At 44.6% G+C, this 21571-nt stretch overlaps 1 protein-coding gene and 1 long non-coding RNA gene across 6 annotated transcripts in view; one reads left to right on the top strand and one right to left on the bottom strand.

Annotated features, from left to right (window-relative positions):
* Window positions 1-419: 419 nt before the first annotated feature.
* LOC117087151 lies at window positions 420-21217 on the bottom strand. 2 transcript variants are annotated; one of them, XR_004438703.1, is made up of 4 exons: window positions 21084-21217; window positions 6911-7091; window positions 1511-1561; window positions 420-874 (listed from the first exon to the last, which is right to left on the bottom strand). It is a non-coding gene; the product is annotated as an uncharacterized LOC117087151 (long non-coding RNA). The 2 variants fall into 2 exon arrangements; XR_004438702.1 differs by lacking the exon at window positions 1511-1561.
* The window catches only part of RNF8 (ring finger protein 8), a 40023-nt gene continuing 39552 nt past the window's right edge, over window positions 21101-21571 (top strand). For all 4 annotated transcript variants that reach the window (XR_004438701.1, XM_033217025.1, XM_033217027.1 and 1 more), the window contains exon 1: window positions 21101-21416. Coding sequence is in view for 3 of the 4 variants with exons in the window: in XM_033217025.1 (XP_033072916.1) it covers window positions 21306-21416 (111 nt within the window). In the remaining variant the exon portion in view is untranslated. The remainder of the gene's footprint in view (window positions 21417-21571) is intronic.

Here is a 21571-nt window from a genome sequence, read left to right on the forward strand (position 1 = left end):
CTGTGAAATATCTCAAGAAAGGTAGCTGATTACGTTTCATCTACAAAGGACAGGTTGGAATGGTTTCTCCACCCAGAATTCCTTCCTAGGATTTATTTGAGAGTATTTCTTGGTTTCAGTCATTAGGAACCATATAAAAATTAAATTCAGCTATGTGTAACAAAAAACAAAAATAGGGCGGGCACAGTGGCTCATGCCTGTAATCCCAGCACTTTGGGAGGCCGAGGCAGGCGGATCACAAGGTCAGGAGTTTGAGACCAGCCTAGCCAACATAGTGAAACCCCATCTCTACTAAAAATACAAAAAAAAATTAGCCAGGCATGGTGGTGGGCATCTGTAATCCCAGCTACTCAGGAGGATGAGGCAGGAGAATTGCTTGAACCCGGGAAGGCGGAGGTTGCAGTGAGCCGAGATCACACCACTGCACTCCAGCCTAGGCAACTAGAGCGAGACTCATTCTATAGATAAATAAATAAGTAAATAAATAAATAACAGTGACTTGTACAGGATGAGAATTTACTTCTCCCTCACATAAATGTCCAAAAGTAGGCAATCCAGGGCTAGTAAGAGGACTGTTTCACAAAGTGCTTAGGAACCTGGACTCCCTCCCTATGTCTTCATGGTCAGGATGGTAGCCAGCACTCCAACTATTTTTACACCAACTTTCCAAGCCACAGGATGAATTAAAGAGGCGACAAAGAAGAAAAAGGAAATGTGCCAGCAGTGTTGTAAGGAAGGTTCCAGGAAGGTGCCCCATCGTACTTCCTCCTACAACTCACAGCAGAACTTAGTCCATGGTAGATTGCACCTAGTTGCAGGAGAGGTTGGGAGGATGAGTCCATTGCAGGCAACCATATGCCTGGCTAAAAGGATTCTGGTAATATGGAGGAAGGGGAACACAGACATTAGGATTCAGGTAACAGTCTCTACAATAAGAACTTACAAAAATAAGTTGACAATAAACAGACTTTCCCATAAGCATACAGAAAGGGAATGTGTGTTCAAAATCTAAGTCACTCTTCACAATTTGGAATTTAACCTTTGTCATAAAACACAAATACTTTCTACTTGATATTATTTGAACTGAAACTATTAATTGTTCCTGAGGCTAAAAATAATCTGAACTAGTCTTCATTCAAACATGCTGCTTTTCATTTATGCAGGAAGTCAAGCATTTTCTGAGACAGGTTTGTTTGATCATGACTAGAAAATTGATGAAATCTTCTGAACTAATCCTGGCATACTCTAGCCTACAGTTTATCCAATATTTCTACAATTTAAATCTCTACAAGATTCTACTTGAAACAGGCCCTGCCTCTGTTTGTATTGATCTGCAAAGGGATAGTGGCACAGATTCCTCAAACAGTGACTTTATTTGCTTCTAGAGGCAAGAGCCTCTTGTTGACAGCATTTGGCTTGCCTTGAACTGGACTTTGCATTTCAAAACAGTTATGTAAAGCTTTGAGGATTGGAGGCAAAAACTAAGCCCCCGTAACCCAGCCTTTCATACCTCTCTCAGGACGTCCAACACTCATTTCCTCGTTGGAGACAGTTTTGGAAGCTGCCATAGACGCCACGGTGATGATTTTAGATTCTTGACGAAAAGGATGAGCTTCCCACAGAATCAGCCTAAAGTGCAGTACCACAAGACCAGGGTCTTCTGAGCCTGTGCCAACTTGCCAGGATAGGTGCCACACGCCCACAACCATGGCCAACCAAGGCATCTCCCAAAGAAAGGCATCCCCTTGCTTTGGCAAAGGCTGAATTAGAATTCTTGGAAGCAAGGAGAATCCCTGTTCAGTTTGGTTCTGCAGGTGTTGTGGTTTCTGCAGGGTGAGTGTGACAGTCCCTGCCTGAAGTGAGAGCCATTGTGGGGAATCTGGGAGCCAGACCTTGGGCTACTTTTGCTTGTATGGATACTAAGCTTGTCTCAATAGTGACCCCACTAAACCTGCCCTACCCAACCCAGCTATCTGAAAGGAAAGCCCAAACCTCTTCAAACCACTGGTCTCCAAACTTAATTTCCTTCCTTTACTTTTAACCTATCTGTTTATGTCCAATGTGGATTTCTTATTTTATTTTTTATTTTTTTGAGATGGAGTCTTGCTTTGCTGCCCAGGCTGGAGTGCAGTGGGTCAATCTCAGCTCACTGCAACCTCTGCCCCCTGGGTTCAAGCGATTCTCCTGCCTCAGCCTCCTGAGTAGTTAGGACTACAGGCGCCCACCACCACACTCTGCTAATTTTTGTATTTTTAATAGAGACAGGGTTTCACCATGTTAACCAGGCTGGTCTCCAACTCCTGACCTCAGGTGATCCACCCGCCTCAGCCTCTTAAAGTGCTAGGATTACAGGCATGAGCCACTGTGCCCAGCCTCAATGTGGATTTCTTAAAGACAATGTAGTTGGGTCTTGTTCTCCAATCCAGTCTGACAAGCTCTTGTTTTTAATTGGTGTATTTAAACCATTTGCAATTACTATTGTTAATATGGTTGGATTTAGTCTACCATTTTATTTCTTTTTCTGTTTGTTCCCTTTCTTCCCCTCACCCTTTCCTGTCACCTTTTGAATTATCTGAATAACATATTTGTTGGCTTTTGACTATATATATTTTTTTAAGAGATGGCTCTGAAGATTACAATATACATACCTGAAGTTGTTCACAGTCTGTTTACAGTTTATATTTTATCTCTTCAATTAAAATTCAGAAGTATTACAACCATTTAGGTCCTTAATCTCTCCTTCCTTTATAATCATTACATGAATTACATATACATCCATTAAAAACCTTACCAGATACTATTATCATTTTGTTCTCAACAGTCATACATATTTGAAGGAACTGAAGGGGACACTTTACCTGTCATGTTTTTCCTTCAGTCCTTAAGTTCCAGGTTTCTTTCTGGTATAGTTGTTTGCCTTCAGCCTAAATAACTTTCTTTAGCACTTAGAACAGATCTGCCAACAGTTCTCTAAGTTGTCTTTCATCTGAGAATGCCTTTATTTTGCCTTCATCCTAAATCTACTTTCTCTTGATACGGATTTTTTTTTTAACTTTCTGGCACTTTACCCATGTTGTTCCATCATCTTTTTTTCCATAGCTTCTGATAAGAAATCCGCAGTCATGCCTGTAATTGCAGCACTTTCGGAGGCCGAGGTGGGGGGATCACAAGGTCAGGAGTTCGAGACCAGCCTGGCCAATATGGTGAAACCTGTCTCTACCAAAAATTAGCTGGGCATGGTGGCCCATGCCTGTAATCCCAGCTACTCAGGAGACTGAGGCAGCAGAATCGCTTGAACCCAAGAAGTGGAGGTTGCAGTGAGCTGAGATTGCACCACTGCACTCCAGCCTGGGTGACAGAGCGAGACTCCATCTCAAAAAAGAAAAAGAAATCCACAGTCATTGAATAATTTTCTGTGTTTAATTCATTATTTTCCTCTGACTTTTTTTTTTTTTTTTTTTTTTTTTTTTTTTGCGATGGAGTCTTGCTCTGTCGCCGGGGCTGGAGTGCAGTGACCGGATCTCAGCTCACTGCAAGCTCCGCCTCCCGGGTTTACGCCATTCTCCTGCCTCAGCCTCCGGAGTAGCTGGGACTACAGGCGCCCGCCACCTCGCCTGGCTAGTTTTTTTGTATTTTTAGTAGAGACGGGGTTTCACGGTGTTAGCCAGGATGGTCTCGATCTCCTGACCTCGTGATCCGCCCGTCTCGGCCTCCCAAAGTGCTGGGATTACAGGCTTGAGCCACCGCGCCCGGCCCTCTGACTTTTTTTTAAAACAAATAACTGGTAAAATGTACATATCAGAAAACTTGCCATCTTAATCATTTATAAGTATACAGTAGTGTTAGGCACATTCACATTGTGTGCAGTCAATCTCCAAAACTCTCACCTTGCAAAACTGACACTCTATACTCATTAAACAACAGCTCCCATTCTCTTCTGCCCCCGGCCCCTGGCAACCACCATTCTACTTTGTCTTTTTGCATTTGAATTTTCTTTTTTTTTTTTTTTTTTTTGAGGCAGAGTCTCGCTCTGTCGCCCGGACTGGAGTGCAGTGGCCGGATCTCAGCTCACTGCAAGCTCCGTCTCCCAGGTTTACGCCATTCTCCTGCCTCAGCCTCCCGAGTAGCTGGGACTACAGGCGCCTGCCACCTCGCCCGGCTAGTTTTTGTATTTTTAGTAGAGACGGGGTTTCACCGTGTTTGCCAGGATGGTCTCGATCTCCTGACCTCGTGATCCGCCCGTCTCGGCCTCCCAAAGTGCTGGGATTACAGGCTTGAGCCACCGCGCCCGGCCTGCATTTGAATTTTCTAGCTACCTCATAGAAGTGGAAGCATATAGTATTTGTCTTTTTGTGACTGGCTTCTTTCACTAAGCACAATGTCCTCAAGGTTCATCCACGTTTTAGCATGCATCAGAATTTCTCTCCTTTTCTAAGGTTAAATTTTGATTGTGTGTATATACCACGTTTTGTTTATCCGTTCATCTGTTGACGGGCACTTGTGTTGCTTCCATCTTTTGACTATTGTGAATAATGCTGCTATGAACATGGGTGTGCAAACATCTCTTCAAGACCCAGCTTCCAATTATTTGGGTATATACTCAGAAGTGGAATTGCTGATAATTCTATTTTTTTAATTTTCTCAAGAACTTCTGTATTGTTTCTCAGACTGCTTTTGAGATTTTTTTTTAAGTTTCTGGAGTTTGATTATGTGTCTGAGTGTAAGTTGTTTGTGTTTGTTTTCTGGAGTTTGTTCATCTTTTGCATTCATCCTGTTTGGGGTTCACTAATTTTCTTGAATCTGTAATTTTATATCTTTCATCAAATTTGAGCATATTTCTTCAAGTAGTTCCTTTTCTGCACCAATCTTTTATTCCTCCCCTGGGACTCCAGTGATATGAACATTAGACCCTGAGACTGTTCATTATTTTTCCAATCTTTTTTTCTTTCTGTTCATCAGAATAGATAATTCCTCTTCATTTATCTTCAAGTTCATTAACTTCCTCTTCTGTGGTCTCCATTCTGCTATTAAGCCCATCTAGTTAATTTTTATTTCAGATACTGTGTTTTTTTGGTTCTAAAATTCCCATTTGGTTCTTTTTATAGTTTCTATTTTTCTGCTGAGAGCTTCTAGCTTTCCCTTTATTGCAAGTGTGTTTGCCATTATTTCATCCAGCATACTTACAATAGATGTTTTAAGTCTTTATCTGATAATTCTAACCTCTTGGTCATATTGGTGCTGGCATCTGTTTTTTTTTTTTTTTTTTTTTTTTTTTGCTTTTTTTATTATTATACTTTAAGTTCTAGGGTACATGTGCACAACGTGCAGGTTTGTTACATAGGTATACATGTGCCATGTTGGTTTGCTGCATCCATTAACTCGTCATTTACATTAGGTATTTATCCTAATGCTATCCCTCTCCCACTCCTCACCCAATGACAGGCCCTGGGGTGTGATGTTCCCTGCCCTGTGTCCAAGTGTTCTCATTGTCATTGTTCAGTTCCCACCTATGAGTGAGAACATGTGGTGTTTGGTTTTCTGTCCTTGTGATAGTTTGCTCAGAATGATGGTTTCTAGCTGCATCCATGTCCCTGCAAAGGACATGAACTCATCCTTTTTTATGGCTGCATAGTATTCCATGGTGTATATGTGCCACATTTTCTTAATCCAGTCTATCATTGATGAACATTTGAGTTGGTTCTAAGTCTTTGCTATTGTGAATAGTGCCACAGTAAACATATGTGTGCATGTGTTTTTATAGTAGCATGATTTATAATCCTTTGGATATATACCCAGTAATGGGATTGCTGGGTCAAATGGTATTTCTAGTTCTAGATCCTTGAGGAATCACCACACTGTCTTCCACAATGGTTGAACTAGTTTACAGTCCCACCAACAGTGTAAAAGCATTCCTATTTCTCCACATCCTCTCTGGTGCTGGCATCTTTTGATCATCTTTTCCCATAAAAATTGATAACATTTTCTAGAGCTTTGTTGAGCAATTTTGGATTGCATCCTGGATATTTTGAATAGTATTAATATGTTGTGAGACTCTGAATCTTGTTAAAATTCTTCTACAGCAAGAGTCAGCAAACTATGACCTGCAGGCCAAATCCAGCCTTCCCCCTGTTTTTATACGTAAAGTTGTACTGGAACACAGCCTGGCTGATTCATTTACATACTGTGCTGCTTTGGCACTACAATAGCAGGGTTGAGTAGTTGTGATGGAAGACTGTATGACACAGAGCTTAAAATATTTATTATCTGGCCTTTTGTGGAAAAAGTTTGCTCACCTCAGCTTTAGAAAGTGTAGGGCCAGGCGTGGTGGCTCACACCTGTAATCCCAGCACTTTGGGAGGCTGAGGCAGGCAGATCATGAGGTCAGGAGATCGAGATCATCCTGGCCAACATAGTGAAACCCCGTCTCTACTAAAAATACAAAAAATTAGCTGGGTGTGGTGGCGGGCACCTGTAGTCCCAGCTACTCGGGAGGCTGAGGCTAGAGAATGGCATGAACCCACGAGGCAGAGGTTTCAGTGAGCCGAGATCGTGCCACTGCACTCCAGCCTCAGGGACAGAGTGAAGACTCCGTCTAAAAAAAAAAAAAAAAAGTGTTGACTTTGTTTTTGTTTTGTTTGTTTTCACAGGCAATCAATCTAATGAGATTCAAACTGCAAATTCTGTCTCATCATCTTGGGGACGGATGTAGGAGAGAGAAAATGAAATAGTTTTAATGGGGATTTCACTCTACACTCTCTGGCTCACAGGGACCCTTCTCCTAAGTCTTCTGGTCAGAGAGATGGGGTTTCTCTCAGAGTTTCTGCTGTCTCCGCTACCATGCAGCTCCCCAACTGGACCTATTCTCATCTCAAAGCTGTGATAGAAAAGAAGAAAATTGGGGGAAACTCACCCCATACAGATAGTTTCCTGAAGCTTTGATTCCTTTCCATAATTTGGCTGCTTGTTTACTTTTCAGAGTCCTTAGTTGCATTTTGTCCAGAATTTTTAGTTGTGATCAGCGGCAGAGACTGCAGTGCCTTACTCCATTTTGTCTGGTACTGGAAACCTCCCAACTTCTTTGTGACCACGACCTATAGTGAAAAAACACATTTTACATTGAGACTCAGTACACACACACACACACACACTCATACACAGACGATCAGTGTTTCACAAACAATGCTGTGTGTGATGGCCTCTTACTTATTCTATTGTATTCCTTCTCGGTTTTGTTGTTCTTATGTTTTAATGGTGCTAAGAGACCAGTGTGATGGCTCATGTGGGAGGATCGCTTGAGGCCAGGAGTTTGAGACCAGCCTGGGCAACATAGTGAGACCTCATCTATACAAAAGCCAAAATTAGCCCAGCACGGTGGCACGCATCTGTAGTCCTAGCTACCTGAGATGCTGCTGAGGCGAGAGGATCATTGCCTGAGCCCAGAGGTTTGAGGTTACAGTGAGCTATTATCCTGCCATTGCACTTCAGCCTTGGTGAGAGAGAGAGAGAACTTGTCAATAAATAAATAGTGCTAAGACTCATTACTCGGCGTTAACCTAAGTTTGAAAAACAGAGCTCTAAACACTGTCACTGAAACAGGAGAGGCAAGGCTTCTACTAGCTGAAATAAGCACATTTAAGCAAGTCATGAATAATATATACCACAACTGATGATACAATAAACTTGCGAGTCAAAAAATGTGATAAGAATTGCATAATCACCTTTAATTGTAGAACTCCAGGTTCTCCATGTGAGAAACACCTGACTCTCTGCTCCCCTTCCTCAACCCTTGACAAAGGTGAACGGAGTTAGGGATCTTTGTAATCTTTTGTAGTCCAAAAATAGCCAACTCAAAGTGATATGAAGCAACTGTAAGTCATCCAAAATCTAAATTTTATATTAGGTGCCTGATACACATGTTACTTGCAAAATAAACAGCCTGAAGCCAACTCAGAGGAAAACAAAGTGGTCATTATTGATGCCTGATTCTCACTGCCTTCTGCTGCTGCTGCCCCCTTTAGTTCCCCTCCCTTCTTTCCTTCCTCCCCTCTTCCTGAATAAAATCAGCTGGGTAATGAATTTTTTTTTCTTTCCGAGATGAAGTGTCTCTCTGTCGCCCAGGCTGGAGTGTAGTGGCACGATCTCGGCTCACTGCAACCTCTGCCTCCCAAATTCAAGCAATTGTCCTGCCTCAACCTCCAGAGTAGCTGGGATTACAGGTGCCCACCACTGCACCCGGCTAATTTTGTATTTTTAGTAGAGACGGGATTTCACTATGTTGGTCAGGCTGGTTTTGAACTTCTGACCTCAGGTGATCTGCTCACCTCTGCCTCCCAAAGTGCTGGGACTATAGGCATGAGCCACCAGCCTGGCTGGTAATAAATATTTTATCTGGATACTGATCCTTGGCAAGTTAAAGGATGTAGATGCTTAAACAGGGCCCCCACCGAAAAGGTGGTTACTAATTTTAAGTACCTCCAAAATATCCACCTTAATTATTGATCAAAGACACCTCCAGGCTGGGCGCAGTGGCTCATGCCTGTAATCCCAGCACTTTGGGAGGTCGAAGCGGGTGGATTACGAGGTCAGGAGATCGAGACCATCCTGGCTAACACGGTGAAACACTGTCTCTACTGAAAATACAAAAATTAGCCTGGTGTGGTGGTGGGCGCCTGTAATCCCAGCTACTCGGGAGGCTGAGGCAGGAGAACTGCTTGAACCTGGGAGGCGGAGCTTGCAGGGAGGCAGAGCTTGCAGTGAGCCGAGATCACGCCACTGCACTCCAGCCTGGGCAACAGAGCAAGACTCCATCTCAAAAAAAAAACAGACACCTCCAGAATATCATAAATTTGATTACCTGTTACAAGTACTTCTGAAATATAATAAACTTGATCGAAGGTATCAGAAGTATCTTACAGCTCTATACTTGAAACCCTATGTTTACATAAAATAGCACTGAACACACAAGCCGACCAAAGCAAGTGGTTACTTTTCCCCTTCTCGTCGTCTTCTGGTTTTCTTTTTTTTTTTTTTTTTTTTTTGAGACGGAGTCTCGCTCTGTCGCCCGGACTGAAGTGTAGTGGCCTATCTCAGCTCACTGCAAGCTCCGCCTTCCGGGTTTACGCCATTCTCCTGCCTCAGCCTCCCGAGGAGCTGGGACTACAGGCGCCCGCCACCTCGCCCGGCTAGTTTTTGTATTTTTTTTAGTAGAGAAAGGGTTTCACCGTGTTAGCCAGGATGGTCTCGATCTCCTGACCTCGTGATCCGCCCGTCTCGGCCTCCCAAAGTGCTGGGATTACAGGCTTGAGCCACCGCGCCCGGCCGTCTTCTGGTTTTCTAAAACATTTCCTTTTCCAAGATGAAAGACATCTTTTCTTGATTCCTTCAGTGTGGAGTCTTACATTTTGGGGATGGGTGGAGACGAGAAGGTGGTAGAATAAAGGAGAGAAAAGGTAGAATGAATAAGAATGTGGTGCCCTAAGTCCCACCTCCCTACTTCTCCCTACCACACACTCAGGCTGCATCATCCCATCTGGGATTTCATCTCCCCCAGTCACCCTGAATTCCTCCAAGTCTATGGTACCAATCTGAGCACTCACTGCCCACCCCACCCACAAGATGGCTACATGCAGCAATCTATTGAAAAGTTGGCCTGTGGTCTCAAGATAGAAAGTACTCGGAGAAACACAGGACTTTCCTTGAGATGCTACATCAAGACCCTTTTCTTCTCCGCTCAATCTTTTGAAAACATAATGAAAAATTCCATTATGTGTCTCGCCTTTATTGAAACACACAGGGAAACCACACTTCAGTTGGCAGAGCTATGCCCCCAAAGTGGACCGACCCTTGCTCACAGCGGGAACTATGTGTTTTAGACATTTAAAAAACCCATCTTGCTTGGACATGGGTTGTTTTTAAAAAGTATAACATTGATTGAAGAGATTTCTACTTTATAACATCAACAATTTAAAGAGGAGGAAGCTTTTATTTTTATGTCTCTTGGATGAGAGAGTGTAGAAAAGGCATGGGGAGATAGTGTTTGTATCTGCAGAAGCCAATGCTCCCTTCCTCCACAAAATGGTAGCTGACCATTATTGGTACTTACTCTGTATCTTACAAGAATTGACCTACAAAACAATCCTATAAGTTAGGTGCTATACTTAGCATCACCTTCATCTTACAAATGGGGAAACTGAGGCTTGGAAAGGTCAAGAAGCTTGCCCAAGGTCTCATGTAGCAAATAGCCGAGCTAGGATTTGAACAGCGGGGCTCCAGAGTCCATGTGCCTAACTACTATGCTACAGTAGCCTCTAGTTTACCACTGAATTAAAAGCTGGTCTTACACAAAAGCCATGGAGTGAGCAAAAATTCTATCCTTTTACTTCTAGTCCAGAGAGATAAAAACAAAGGAAATAGGAGAGATAATGTTATTATCATCATTTTAATTTGTTAACCTGAGTTCTAAAGTCTGGCAGAATTCATGCTCCTCTTCCCATAATTTAGAGTTGTTTCTGGGAAGGACTAATCAACTAGGGCCTGAATTTCACAGCCTCCCTCAGATCTAGGTGGGGTCATGGACCAGTTCTCTCCAGTAAAATGTGAGCCAAAGGAGTGTATGTCACTTTGACAAGACAATGAAGAAGCAAGTGTACCTTCTCCATTCTCTCTTCCCCTGTTTTGCCTTCTCGATGCAGAGGACTCCAAGCCCTAGGGAACAGAGAAGCTACAGGAAGAAAGTAGTCTGAGTACTTGAATGACTTAATGGAAGGCTGTCCACTGTCTAGGGACACTGAACAAATACGTGAGTAAGAAATAACCTTCTGTTGTGTTAAACCACTGAAACTTGGGGTTTGTTTGTTACCGCAGCTAGCATTACCTTAATATATAAAGCACACAACCAATGACTGTCAAAGAGCCCCCAGCATGTCCCTGCACCCTTTCTGTTCTAGTTTCTTACTGCTGCATAACCACATCAAAACTAAATGTCTTAACCCAACCATCGTATTACGCTCACCGACTCTGTGGGTCAGGAATTCAGGTGGGGTACAACAGAGCTTGGATCTCCTCCACAATGTCTGAAGCCTCAGCTGGAAGACACAGAGGACTGGGGATGATTCAGGGTCAGGCTGATGTCATCCAGGGGAACCTTCATTCCCACGACTGGCCATTGATGCTGGATGTCAGTTGGGACCTCAGCTGGGGTTGTCAGGCAGGACATCTACATGTGGCCTCTTCATGTGATCTCTCCACTTCCTTATGTAGACTAGGTTCCAGCAGTGAACATCCCAAAAAGACCAGGTGGAAGCTATATCACCTTTTATGACATAGCATTACTTCTGTTGGAGTCCCATGCCCATCTAGATTCAAGGGGAGGAAATATAAACTCCACCTTGCAATGTGAGGAATGTCAGTGTTACATGGTAAGAGCAAGAGGGATGGGAGATTTTGTAATCATCTTTTAAAAGAGTGACCTGCCACACTTCCTTTCCATAATTCTTTTATTTTTTCCTTCCTTCCTTCCTTCCTTTTCTTCTTCTTCTTCCTCTTCCTCTTCCTCCTCTTCTTCTTTTCGCTTTTCTCTTCTCTTCTTTCTCTTCTCTTCTCTTCTTTCTTTTTTTGAGACAGGGTTTTGCAGTTTCACTGTGTTACCAAGGCTGGAGTGCAGTGGCACAATCATGGCTCACTGCAGCCTTGACCTTCCAGGCTCAGGCAATCCTCCCACCTCAGTCTCTCAAGTAGCTGGGACCACAGGTGCACAATTTTTTTTTTTTTTTTTTTGAGGTGCACACTTGACTAATTAAAAAACTTTTTTTTTTTTTTTTTTTTGTAGAGCTAGAATCTTCCTATGTTGCCCAGGCTGGTCTTGAGCTCCTAGGCTCAAGTTATCTTCTAACCACGGCCTCACAAAGTGTTGGGATTATAGGTGTGAGCCACTGTGCTCAGGTTTTCCATACTTTTCTCATCCCTTTCCCTTTCTTCTTCTTGCCCTGTACTTTCTCTCCTTCTTGTCATGTTCCTTCCCCACTCCCCAAGCCTGTCCACAGTCAGCTCTAACATTCCTCAGTTCTGTTTAATTGACATTAACTGAGCATATATAATGTGACAGTTGTCAGTTTCACGTAAATAACCCCCTACTTACTTTTCCATATCCTGCTGTCTTTTCCCACTTCAGTTTTCCCTCTTGAGGTGGGTATGAGACGGGGTTTTTTTTTTTTTTGAGACGGAGTCTCGCTCTGTCGCCCAGGCTGGAGTGCAGTGGCGTGATCTCGGCTCACTGCAAGCTCCGCCTCCCAGGTTCTCGCCATTCTCCTGCCTCAGCCTCCCGAGTAGCTGGGACTACAGGTGCCCGCCACCTCGCTCGGCTATTTTTTTTTGTATTTTTTAGTAGAGACGGGGTTTCACCGTGTCAGCCAGGATGGTCTCCATCTCCTGACCTCGTGATCCGCCCGTCTCGGCCTCCCAAAGTGCTGGGATTACAGGCTTGAGCCACCGCGCCAGGCTGAGCCGGGGTTTATTTATTTATTTTTTTTTTTGAGACAGAGTCTTGCTCTGTCGCCCGGGCTGGAGTGCAGTGGCCGGATCTCAGCTCACTGCAAGCTCCGCCTCCCGGGTTTATGCCATTCTCTTGCCTCAGCCTCCCGAGTAGCTGGGACTACAGGCGCCCGCCACCTCGCCGGGCTAGTTTTTTGTATTTTTTTTTAGTAGAGACGGGGTTTCACCGTGTTAGCCAAGATGGTCTCGATCTCCTGACTTCGTGATCCGCCGAGACGGGGTTTCTCAGCCTCAGCATTGTTGACATTTTGTATGGGATAACTCTTGTTGTGGGGACTATCTTGTGATTTGTAGGATGTTCAGCAGCATCCCTGGCCTCTAGTCATTAAATGCCAGTGGCACCTCTCCTCACATCATGACAACCAAAAATGTCCCCAGACATTGCAAAATCACCCCCAGTTAAGAGCCACTGTTAAAAGGGAATATATAGGGGAGGTAGAGTTGATAAAATCCCCAAATCTTAGAAGTCAGTGGTCTCGACGAGATCGGGCACGTTCAGGGTGATATGGCCATAGACAGAAGTCAGTGGTCTTCAAACTGTTTTGGTCATGCACCCTTAGTAACAAACAAATGTCTGAGACTGCAACCCAATATGTGCATGTTTCTTTATTCATATAAAGTCTATACATATCTTCTATGTTGTTCTTGTTTGTAATTATAAAATAATCACAAAAGTGGCATTTTTGAAAGGATTAGATAAAAACCTAATTAGAAGCCAGGTGTGATAACTTACCCCTGTAATCCCAGCACTTTGGGAGGCCAAGGTAGGATTACTTTAACCTGGGAGTTCAGTACGAGCTTGGGCAACACAGTGAGACGCCACCAAAAAAAAAAAAAAAAAAAACACAAGGAAGAAAGGAAGAAGAAGAAGAAAAAAAACAAACAAACAAACAAACAAAACTGCCCGGCACTGTGGCTCATGCCTGTAATCCTAGCACTTCGGTAGGCCAAGGCAGGCAGATCACATGAGGTTAGGAGTTCAAGACCAGCCTGACCAACATAGTGAAAACCCGTCTCTACTAAAAATACAAAAATCAGCCAGAAATTGCTTGAACCTGGGAGGCGGAGGTTGCAGTGAGCTGAGATCATGCCACTGCACTCAGGCCTGGGCAACAGAGGGAGACTCTGTTTCAAAAAAAAAAAAAGACAAAAAAAAAACTAATTAAATATCCTGATATAATCATCTTGGTCACTCCCTGTGGATGGCCATTTCTAGTGCTAGACCATAATGAATGCAACCTCTGGGGCCAGATAGATCTAGGCTTACAGCACTGGTTTCTGTTTCCTGCACTGCCATTTACTAGTTGAGTTACATTTATTCATTCAATAAAATGTCAGGAATGCAATGGAAAACAAGACATAAGCTTCAAGAAATTCTTAGTTTTCTCATAGGCAAAATGAGGATAACTTGCAGGATGGTAGTGAGGATTAATAAGACGATATACGATAAGCATATAATAGGCACTCAAAAGTGGTGTCTGTGAATTCATGGCGGGGCTATTTGTGACAGCAAAAGACCGGAAAGAGCCCTACTGCATATCAACAAGGGTCTGGTTGAATAAACAATGGTATTATCTATGAAGCAGGATAGGTACTCAAGGAAGTAACCATGTCCTCAGGATGCAACAACCATGGTCACCATGGTGACTGTACAGTCAACACAATAAGCCCCAGCATTCACATTGTAGTCAAGCTCATTCAAGCAAAGCTGTCTCTAGTAGAGAATTTCCCCTGTAGACAGCATGCATATTTTGATTTTACCTGTCCTCAGACTGACCCTTTGCTCATCATAATAGTAAAAACCACACCCTTGGGTAGAGATGTGAGGTGCTAATGAGACGTGGGGAATGAATAGGCAGGCACGGCTACTGCACATGTGCACCCAGAGGACCGCCCGGAGCATGCTTCCTAGTAACACCTCTTTCCAATCCTTTAAGAAGGATGTAAGTCTCCCGTAAAGGGAGTCTCCCTAGTGCCAGTCTTGGCTGCCCCACCTTGAATCCTCTCTCAGGGTGGACTACCTCTTCTGCACTTAACTTTCAAAATATTCTTTTTCCTTTGCAATAAATTGTTCTATGTTGCATCTCCTGCTGTGTGTCTCTTGTTTAAATTCTTTTAAACTAAGAAGACAAGAACGAAGGTCTCACAACAGCCATCAACATCTACACAATAGAGCAATATACAGCTGTCAAGGAGGGACTGGGCACGGTGGTTCACACCAACACTTTGGGAGGCTGAGGGATTTTTTTTTTAATTATTATTAAATTAAAAAAAGAGAGGCTGGGCGTGGTGGCTCACGCTTGTAATCCTAGCACTTTGGGAGCCCAAGGCAGGTGGATCATGAGGTCAGGAGTTTGACACCAGTCTGGCCAACATAGTGAAACCCTGTCTCTACTAAAAGCACTAAATTTAGCCAGACATGGTGGTACGTGCCTGTAATCCCAGCTACTCAGGAGGCTGAGGCAGGAGAATCGCTTGAACCTGGGAGGCGGAGGTTGCAGTGAGCTGAGATCATGCCACTGCACTGCAGCCTGGTGACAGAGCGAGACTCCATCTCAAAAAAAAAAAAAAAAGAGAGAGAGAAAGGAGGAATATATGTATATATGGTTATGGAGTAATCTCCAGGATACTTAGTTAAAACAAGTGAGGTGGGGTACAGTGGGTGAGAGTGGGACTGAATGGGTGAAGCCCGAAGGATTTTTTTTTCGGGTGATAAACTATTTTCTCTGATGTTGTAATGGTGGATACATGACACTATGCATCTATAAAAACCCATAGAACTTTGCAGTAAGAGTGAACCTTAACGTATATGTTAACCTTAATGTATACATTAGTCAATCATTATTAATGTAAAATGTATACAAATTCTAAGCAATCATTTAGCAGGTCAGAGGATCCCACATAGAATAGACTATGACAAAACAATGTGGCCGGGCATGGTGGCTCACGCCTGTAATCCCAGCATTTTGGGAGGCCGAGGCAGGCAGATCACGGGGTCAGGAGATCGAGACCATCCTGGCTAACATGGTGAAACCCCATCTCTACTAAAAATAAAAAAAAATTATCCGGGCATGGTGGTGGGCGCCTGTAGTCCCAGCTACTCGGGAGGCTGAAGCAGGAGAATGGTATGAACCCGGGAGGCGGAGCTTGCAGTGAGCTGAGATTGGGCCACTGCACTTCAGCCTGGGCAACAGAGCAAGACTCCATCTCGGAAAAAAAAAAAAATCTAATCTAACTCTATTACAAATGTATGAAACAACCTCTCTGAAGGGGTTTCAGGGAAAAGGGTGCTGACCTCAGCCACTTTGGAAATGAGTGGAGTCTGTAAGACCGAAGTCAAAAGACCTGCATACAAGTACTGTACTATACGTGATAAAGTTGTCTCCACAAGTGTATGGCTTAACAATTCTGAAATCACTACACATGTATACTGGAAATGGAAGATTAAGTCAAGGGATGGCAGATGGTGGGATTCTGGGTTCTCACTTTTGAAGTAGAAGGTTACAGATAAACAAGGGGAGATAACTAGGATGATTCTGGGAATGGATTAGAGTGGTAAGACATCAGAATGAACTCATGCCTAGCTTAAAGATACACACACACATATAACACAAATGTGTATATATGCATAAACATTTATAAATATGTGTATATAGAAGGTTAGTATTCACCCATATATTTATTTGCCGTGTCAGCTGAGAAGGCCTAGAAACAACGACATCCCACTAGCAATGACTACACCTAGTGCCGAGAGTTTCTTGGTTTCTAATACCATTTTCCAAAAAAGGAACCAGAGATCCTTGGAGAAATAGCTGATTCTAGGCCGGGCGCGGTGGCTCAAGCCTGTAATCCCAGCACTTTGGGAGGCCGAGACGGGCGGATCACGAGGTCAGGAGATCGAGACCATCCTGGCTAACAGTGAAACCCCGTCTCTACTAAAAAATACAAAAAAACGAGCCGGGCGAGGTGGTGGGCGCCTGTAGTCCCAGCTACTCGGGAGGCTGAGGCAGGAGAATGGCGTAAACCCGGGAGGCGGAGCTTGCAGTGAGCTGAGATCCGGCACTGCACTCCAGCCCCGGCGACAGAGCAAGACTCCGTCTCAAAAAATAAATAAATAAAACAATAAAAAAAAAAAATAGCTGATTCTAGGTCTAGGGCATCTTGTGACAGAAAGTAAGGAAGTACTTAGCAAAACACAACAATGGGAGTATGTCAAAAGGACACCATAGCCACCTGAAAGAGCTCTCAATGGCCAAAGTAGGAACAATCTGAGAAACAAAATAAAGCAGTATGAGATTATAACCCAAAGTATAAAATAAATATCCATGGGTTCACACTGATATATTTTTCATTTTATTTATTTGTTTTTGAGACAGGTCTCGCTCTGTCACCCAGGCTGGAGTGCAGTGGCTCACTGCAGCCTTGACCTCTTGGGCTCAAGCGATCCTCCTGCCTCAGCCTCCCAAGTACCTGGGACCACAGGTGCATGCCACCATCACCCAGCTAAATTTTTAATTTATTATTTGTAGAGAGAGGGTCCTGCTCTGTTGCCCAGACCCATCTTGAAGTCCTGGGCTCAAGTGATCCATCCATCTTGGCCTCCCAAAGTGCTGTGCTGGAACTATAGACATAAGCCATCGTACCCGGCCTGACACAAATAAGTGATTGAATAAATAACAGGGGAGGAGAGGCAAACTCTCATGCAGAATTCCAGACAGTTTCTGTAGAGACCCTGCAGTCAAGGAAGTGCAGCAGAATTCCTCACTCCTTAAATTTGGCCTAGGAATAGTGACTTCATCCCAAAGAGTACAGTGTGGAAAGAGAGAGAAAAAAAGAGTAAATTTAGGCTGGGTGTGGTGGCTCACGCTTGTAATCGCAGCACTTTGGGAAGCCAAGGAGAGTGGATCATCTGAAGTCAGGAGTTCAAGACCAACCTGGCCAACATGGTGAAACCCCGTCTCTACTAAAAATACAAAATTAGCCGGGCGTGGTAGCGTGTGCCTATAATCCCAGCTACTCGGGAGGTTGAGGCAGAAGAATCGCTTGAACCCGGGGGGCAGAGATTGCAGTGAGTCGAGATCACGCCTTTGCACTCCAGCCTGGACAATAAGAGTGAAACTCCATCTCAAAAAAAAAAAAAAAAAAAAAGGCTGGGGGCGGTGGCTCACGCCTGTGATCCCAGCACTTTGGGAGGCCAAGACGGGCGGGTCACGAGGTCAGGAGATTGAGACCATCCTGGCTAACATGGTGAAACCCCGTCTCTACTAAAAATACAAAAAAAAACATTAGCCGGGCGTAGTGGCGGGCGCCTGTAGTCCCAGCTACTCGGGAGGCTGAGGCAGGAGAATAGCGTGAACCCGGGAGGCAGAGCTTGCAGTGAGCGGATATCACGCCACTGCACTCCAGCCTAGGCGACTGAGCGAGACTCGGTCTCAAAAAAAAAAAAAAAGTAAGTTTACAATGGAGAAACCTGACAAAAACTACCTAGATTTCCAAAGACTGATTTCCTAACCATGGTTGCAATCCCAATGTGGAAAGTTTTATCTGCGTGGCACTGTCAGATCAAGAAATAAGAAACGCCAGGTGAACAAGATGAACACCAACGGAGATAGTTCAAGTTGATAACATGTACCCTTGACATGATTCCATGAGAATGACACTTTACCTATGTGGTCTTCCTTCCCCAAATCCATAACCTGAGTCTAATCATGAGAAAAACATCAGACAAATCCCAATTGAGGAACATTCTACAAAATATCTGTCTGGTACTCCTCAAATTGTTGAGGTCATCAAAAACAAGGAAAGTCTGAGAATCTACCACAGCCAAGAGAAGCCTAAGGAGACACACAGACTAAATGTCAGGGCGGCTTCTAGGTGTGCTTGCTGTTCCTGGGATAGAATGCTAAGGTGGGGTGGGGGCACCAACAGATACCTATGCACAGCTTAGGGAAGCATCTCCATGAGTGCAGCTATGACTCTCACCAGTGTTCCTGGCCCTCTGTGATGTCAGGGCTTGCATGTCTTGATCTGATTGCGCAACACAGATAAAACATTCCAGGTTGGGATTGCACCCATGGTTAGGAAACTAGACTTTTGAAACAGACTTGAATTGACATCCTACTCCGCCATTTCATTTGTTACTTTGGGAAGATTACCAAAACCTCTCTGTGCCTCATTTCTCATCATCTCTAACGTAAGGATTATAATTGTAACCACTAGTAACTGGCTAATTTTTCTTTTTTCTTTTTGTTTGCAAAGGACAAATAAAGTACGTAGGGTGCTTGGCCTAGTACCTGGCACTTAGCACTCAGTCAAAGTTAGCCATTTACTATTGTACACTGTGTAATTCATTTAGTGTAAATATTTTCTTTTCTTGTTGTTTTCTTTTGTTTGTGTATTTTTTTTTGAGATGGAGTCTTGCTCAGTCGCCCAGGCTAGAGTGCAGGGGTGTGATCTCAGCTCACTGCAACTTCTGCCTCCGAGGTTCAAGGGATCCTCCCACCTCAGCCTCCCCAGTAGCTGGGATTACAGGTGCTCACCACCATGCCCGGATCATTTTTGTGTTTTTACTAGAGATGGTGTTTCACCACGTTGGCCACGCTGGTCTGGAACTCCTGACATCAGGTGATCCATTTGCCTCGGCCTCCCGAAGTGCTGGGATTACAGGAGTGAGCCACCATGTCTGGCTGTGTTTTTGTTGTTGTTGTTGTTTTTGATGGAGTTTCACTCTTGTTGCCCAGGCTGGAGTGCAATGGCAAGATCTCAGCTCATCGCAACCTCCGCCTCCTGGGTTCAAGCGAGTCTCCTGGCTCAGCCTCCTGAGTAGCCGGGATTATAGGCATGTGCCACCACGCTGGGTTAACTTTGTATTTTTAGTAGAGATGGGGATTCTCCATGTCGGTCAGGCTGGTCTTAAACTCCCAACCTCAGGTGATCCGCCCACCTTGGCTTCTCAAAGTGCTGGGATTACAGGCATGAGCCACCATGTCCAGCCCTGGCTGTTTTTTTGACAGAATTTTATTTAGGAAAATTGTTTTCCTTCATTCCCCTTGTGCAAAAAAAAAAAGAAAGAGAGAAAGAGAAGGAAAGAAGGAAGGAAAGGAGGAAGGAAGGAAAAGAGAAAGAAAGAAAAAGAGAAAGAAAGAAGAAAGAAAGAAGGAAAGAAAAGAGAGAGAGAAAGAAAAAGAAAGAAAAAAGAGAAAGAAAGAAAGAAAGAAAGAAAGAAAGAAAGAAAGAAAAGAAATTGTTAACTAGGTGTTGGAAAACAGAAAAGACAAAAGGTGCTCAACCATTGGAGGTACTCACTACAGGCAGCAGCTATCACACTATATGGAAAATCCAAATGAGAGGCTGAGTTTAAAAACAGCTTTTTTAGTTGGCCGGGCTCAGTGGCTCATGCTTGTAATCTCAGCACTTTGGAAGGCCGAGGCGGTTGGATCGCTTGACTCCAGAAGACATGGCAAAACCCGGTATCTACCAAAAAATACCAAAATTAGCCGGGCTTGGTGGCGCATGCCTGTAATCCCAGCTACTCTGGAGGCTGAGGCAGGAGAATCTCTTGAACACGGAGGCGGAGGTTGCAGTGAGCCGAGATAGCGCCACTGTACTCCAGCCTGGGTGACAAAGTGAGACCCTGTCTCTAATCAATAATAGTAATAATAAAATTAACAGTTTTATTGAGTATAATTTACATGCCATAAAATTCACCCACTGAAAGTGTACACTTCCTTCACTTCACCTTACAGGGTCTCACTCTGTCGCCCAGGCTGGGATGCAGGGGCGCCATGTCGGCTCACTGCAACCTCTGCCTCCCGGGGTCAGGTGATCCTCCCACCTCAGCCTCCCGAGTAGCGGGACTACAGGTGTGCACCACCACACCCAGCTAATTTTTCTTTTTTCCTTTCTTTCTCTCCCTCCCTTCCTCGCCCTTCCTCCCTTTTTTTTTTTTTTTTTTTTTTTTGAGACGGTGTCTCCCCTTGTGGCCAGGTTGGTCACAACTCCAGAACTCAAGCTATCTGCCCGCCTCGACCTCCCAAAATGCTGGGATTACAGGCGTGAGCCACTGCGTCCGGCCACACTTCCAAGACTTTTTAATAAACTTACACAGTTGTGCAATTGTTACCACAATCCACTTTTAGAACATTTCTATTATCGCTTTCCTCCAATTTTTTCAAGCCCATCTGCATTCAATCCCCGCTCCCACACCTCGCCCCAGGTAACTGTGCTCTGTGTCTTTGTAGATTTGCCTAGTGTAATCTATTTTTTACTTCGGTAATATAAGGAGGTCGTGCAAAATAGAGACTATTTAGGAACAGACTAGGCAGACTTAAATCTGATGGAAAGTTTAAAGTTGTTTAAAAGTGGGCTATAGTTTTACATGATTTTTTTAAAAAGAGGAAAGGTGAGGAGAGGTTCCAGTCTGGGGCGGCTAGGACTGAGGTGATGGTTCTGGTGGGGGCGAGGGAAGTTGTGAGGGGAGCAGCGCCCTCGCGTCATGCCCGCCCCGCCCAGGGCCGGATTGGCTCCTAACTCACCCTCTTTTCCTCAGGGCGGCCGCCGTCCTCTTGCGCAGGCGCAGTGCTCCTGCTTCCTGGCCGAGGGCGGGCAAGCGGAGCCTGCATTCGCAGCGATCGCGAGCGTGTGGTGATTGCTTCTGTCTGTTGTTTAGATATGGAAGCTGAGAGGATGCACAGAGGCAGCCGGAACCTGGGTCGGGGTCTCGCTCAGTGCTGACTGCCCCCGGGGTCGAGTAGGCGATGGGGGAGCCCGGCTTCTTCGTCACAGGAGACCGCGCCGGTGGCCGGAGCTGGTGCCTGCGGCGGGTGGGAATGAGCGCCGGGTGGCTGCTGCTGGAAGATGGGTGCGAGGTACGGGGGAAGGGGTCCTGTGGGGCGGAGGGCAGGGGCTGGAGGGAGCGGGGCTCCGGGGAGGGAGGAAGGTGTCTTGCTGCGCTGAATGAATGGCAGAGAGGAGGCGGGCACCAGGAAGAGGAGCGAAGTGTCTGTTGGGGGTGGATTCCTGG

The sequence above is a fragment of the Trachypithecus francoisi genome, unplaced genomic scaffold (genome assembly GCF_009764315.1).
Source record: "Trachypithecus francoisi isolate TF-2019V2 unplaced genomic scaffold, Tfra_2.0 Lachesis_group10, whole genome shotgun sequence".
Lineage (NCBI taxonomy): Eukaryota > Metazoa > Chordata > Mammalia > Primates > Cercopithecidae > Trachypithecus > Trachypithecus francoisi.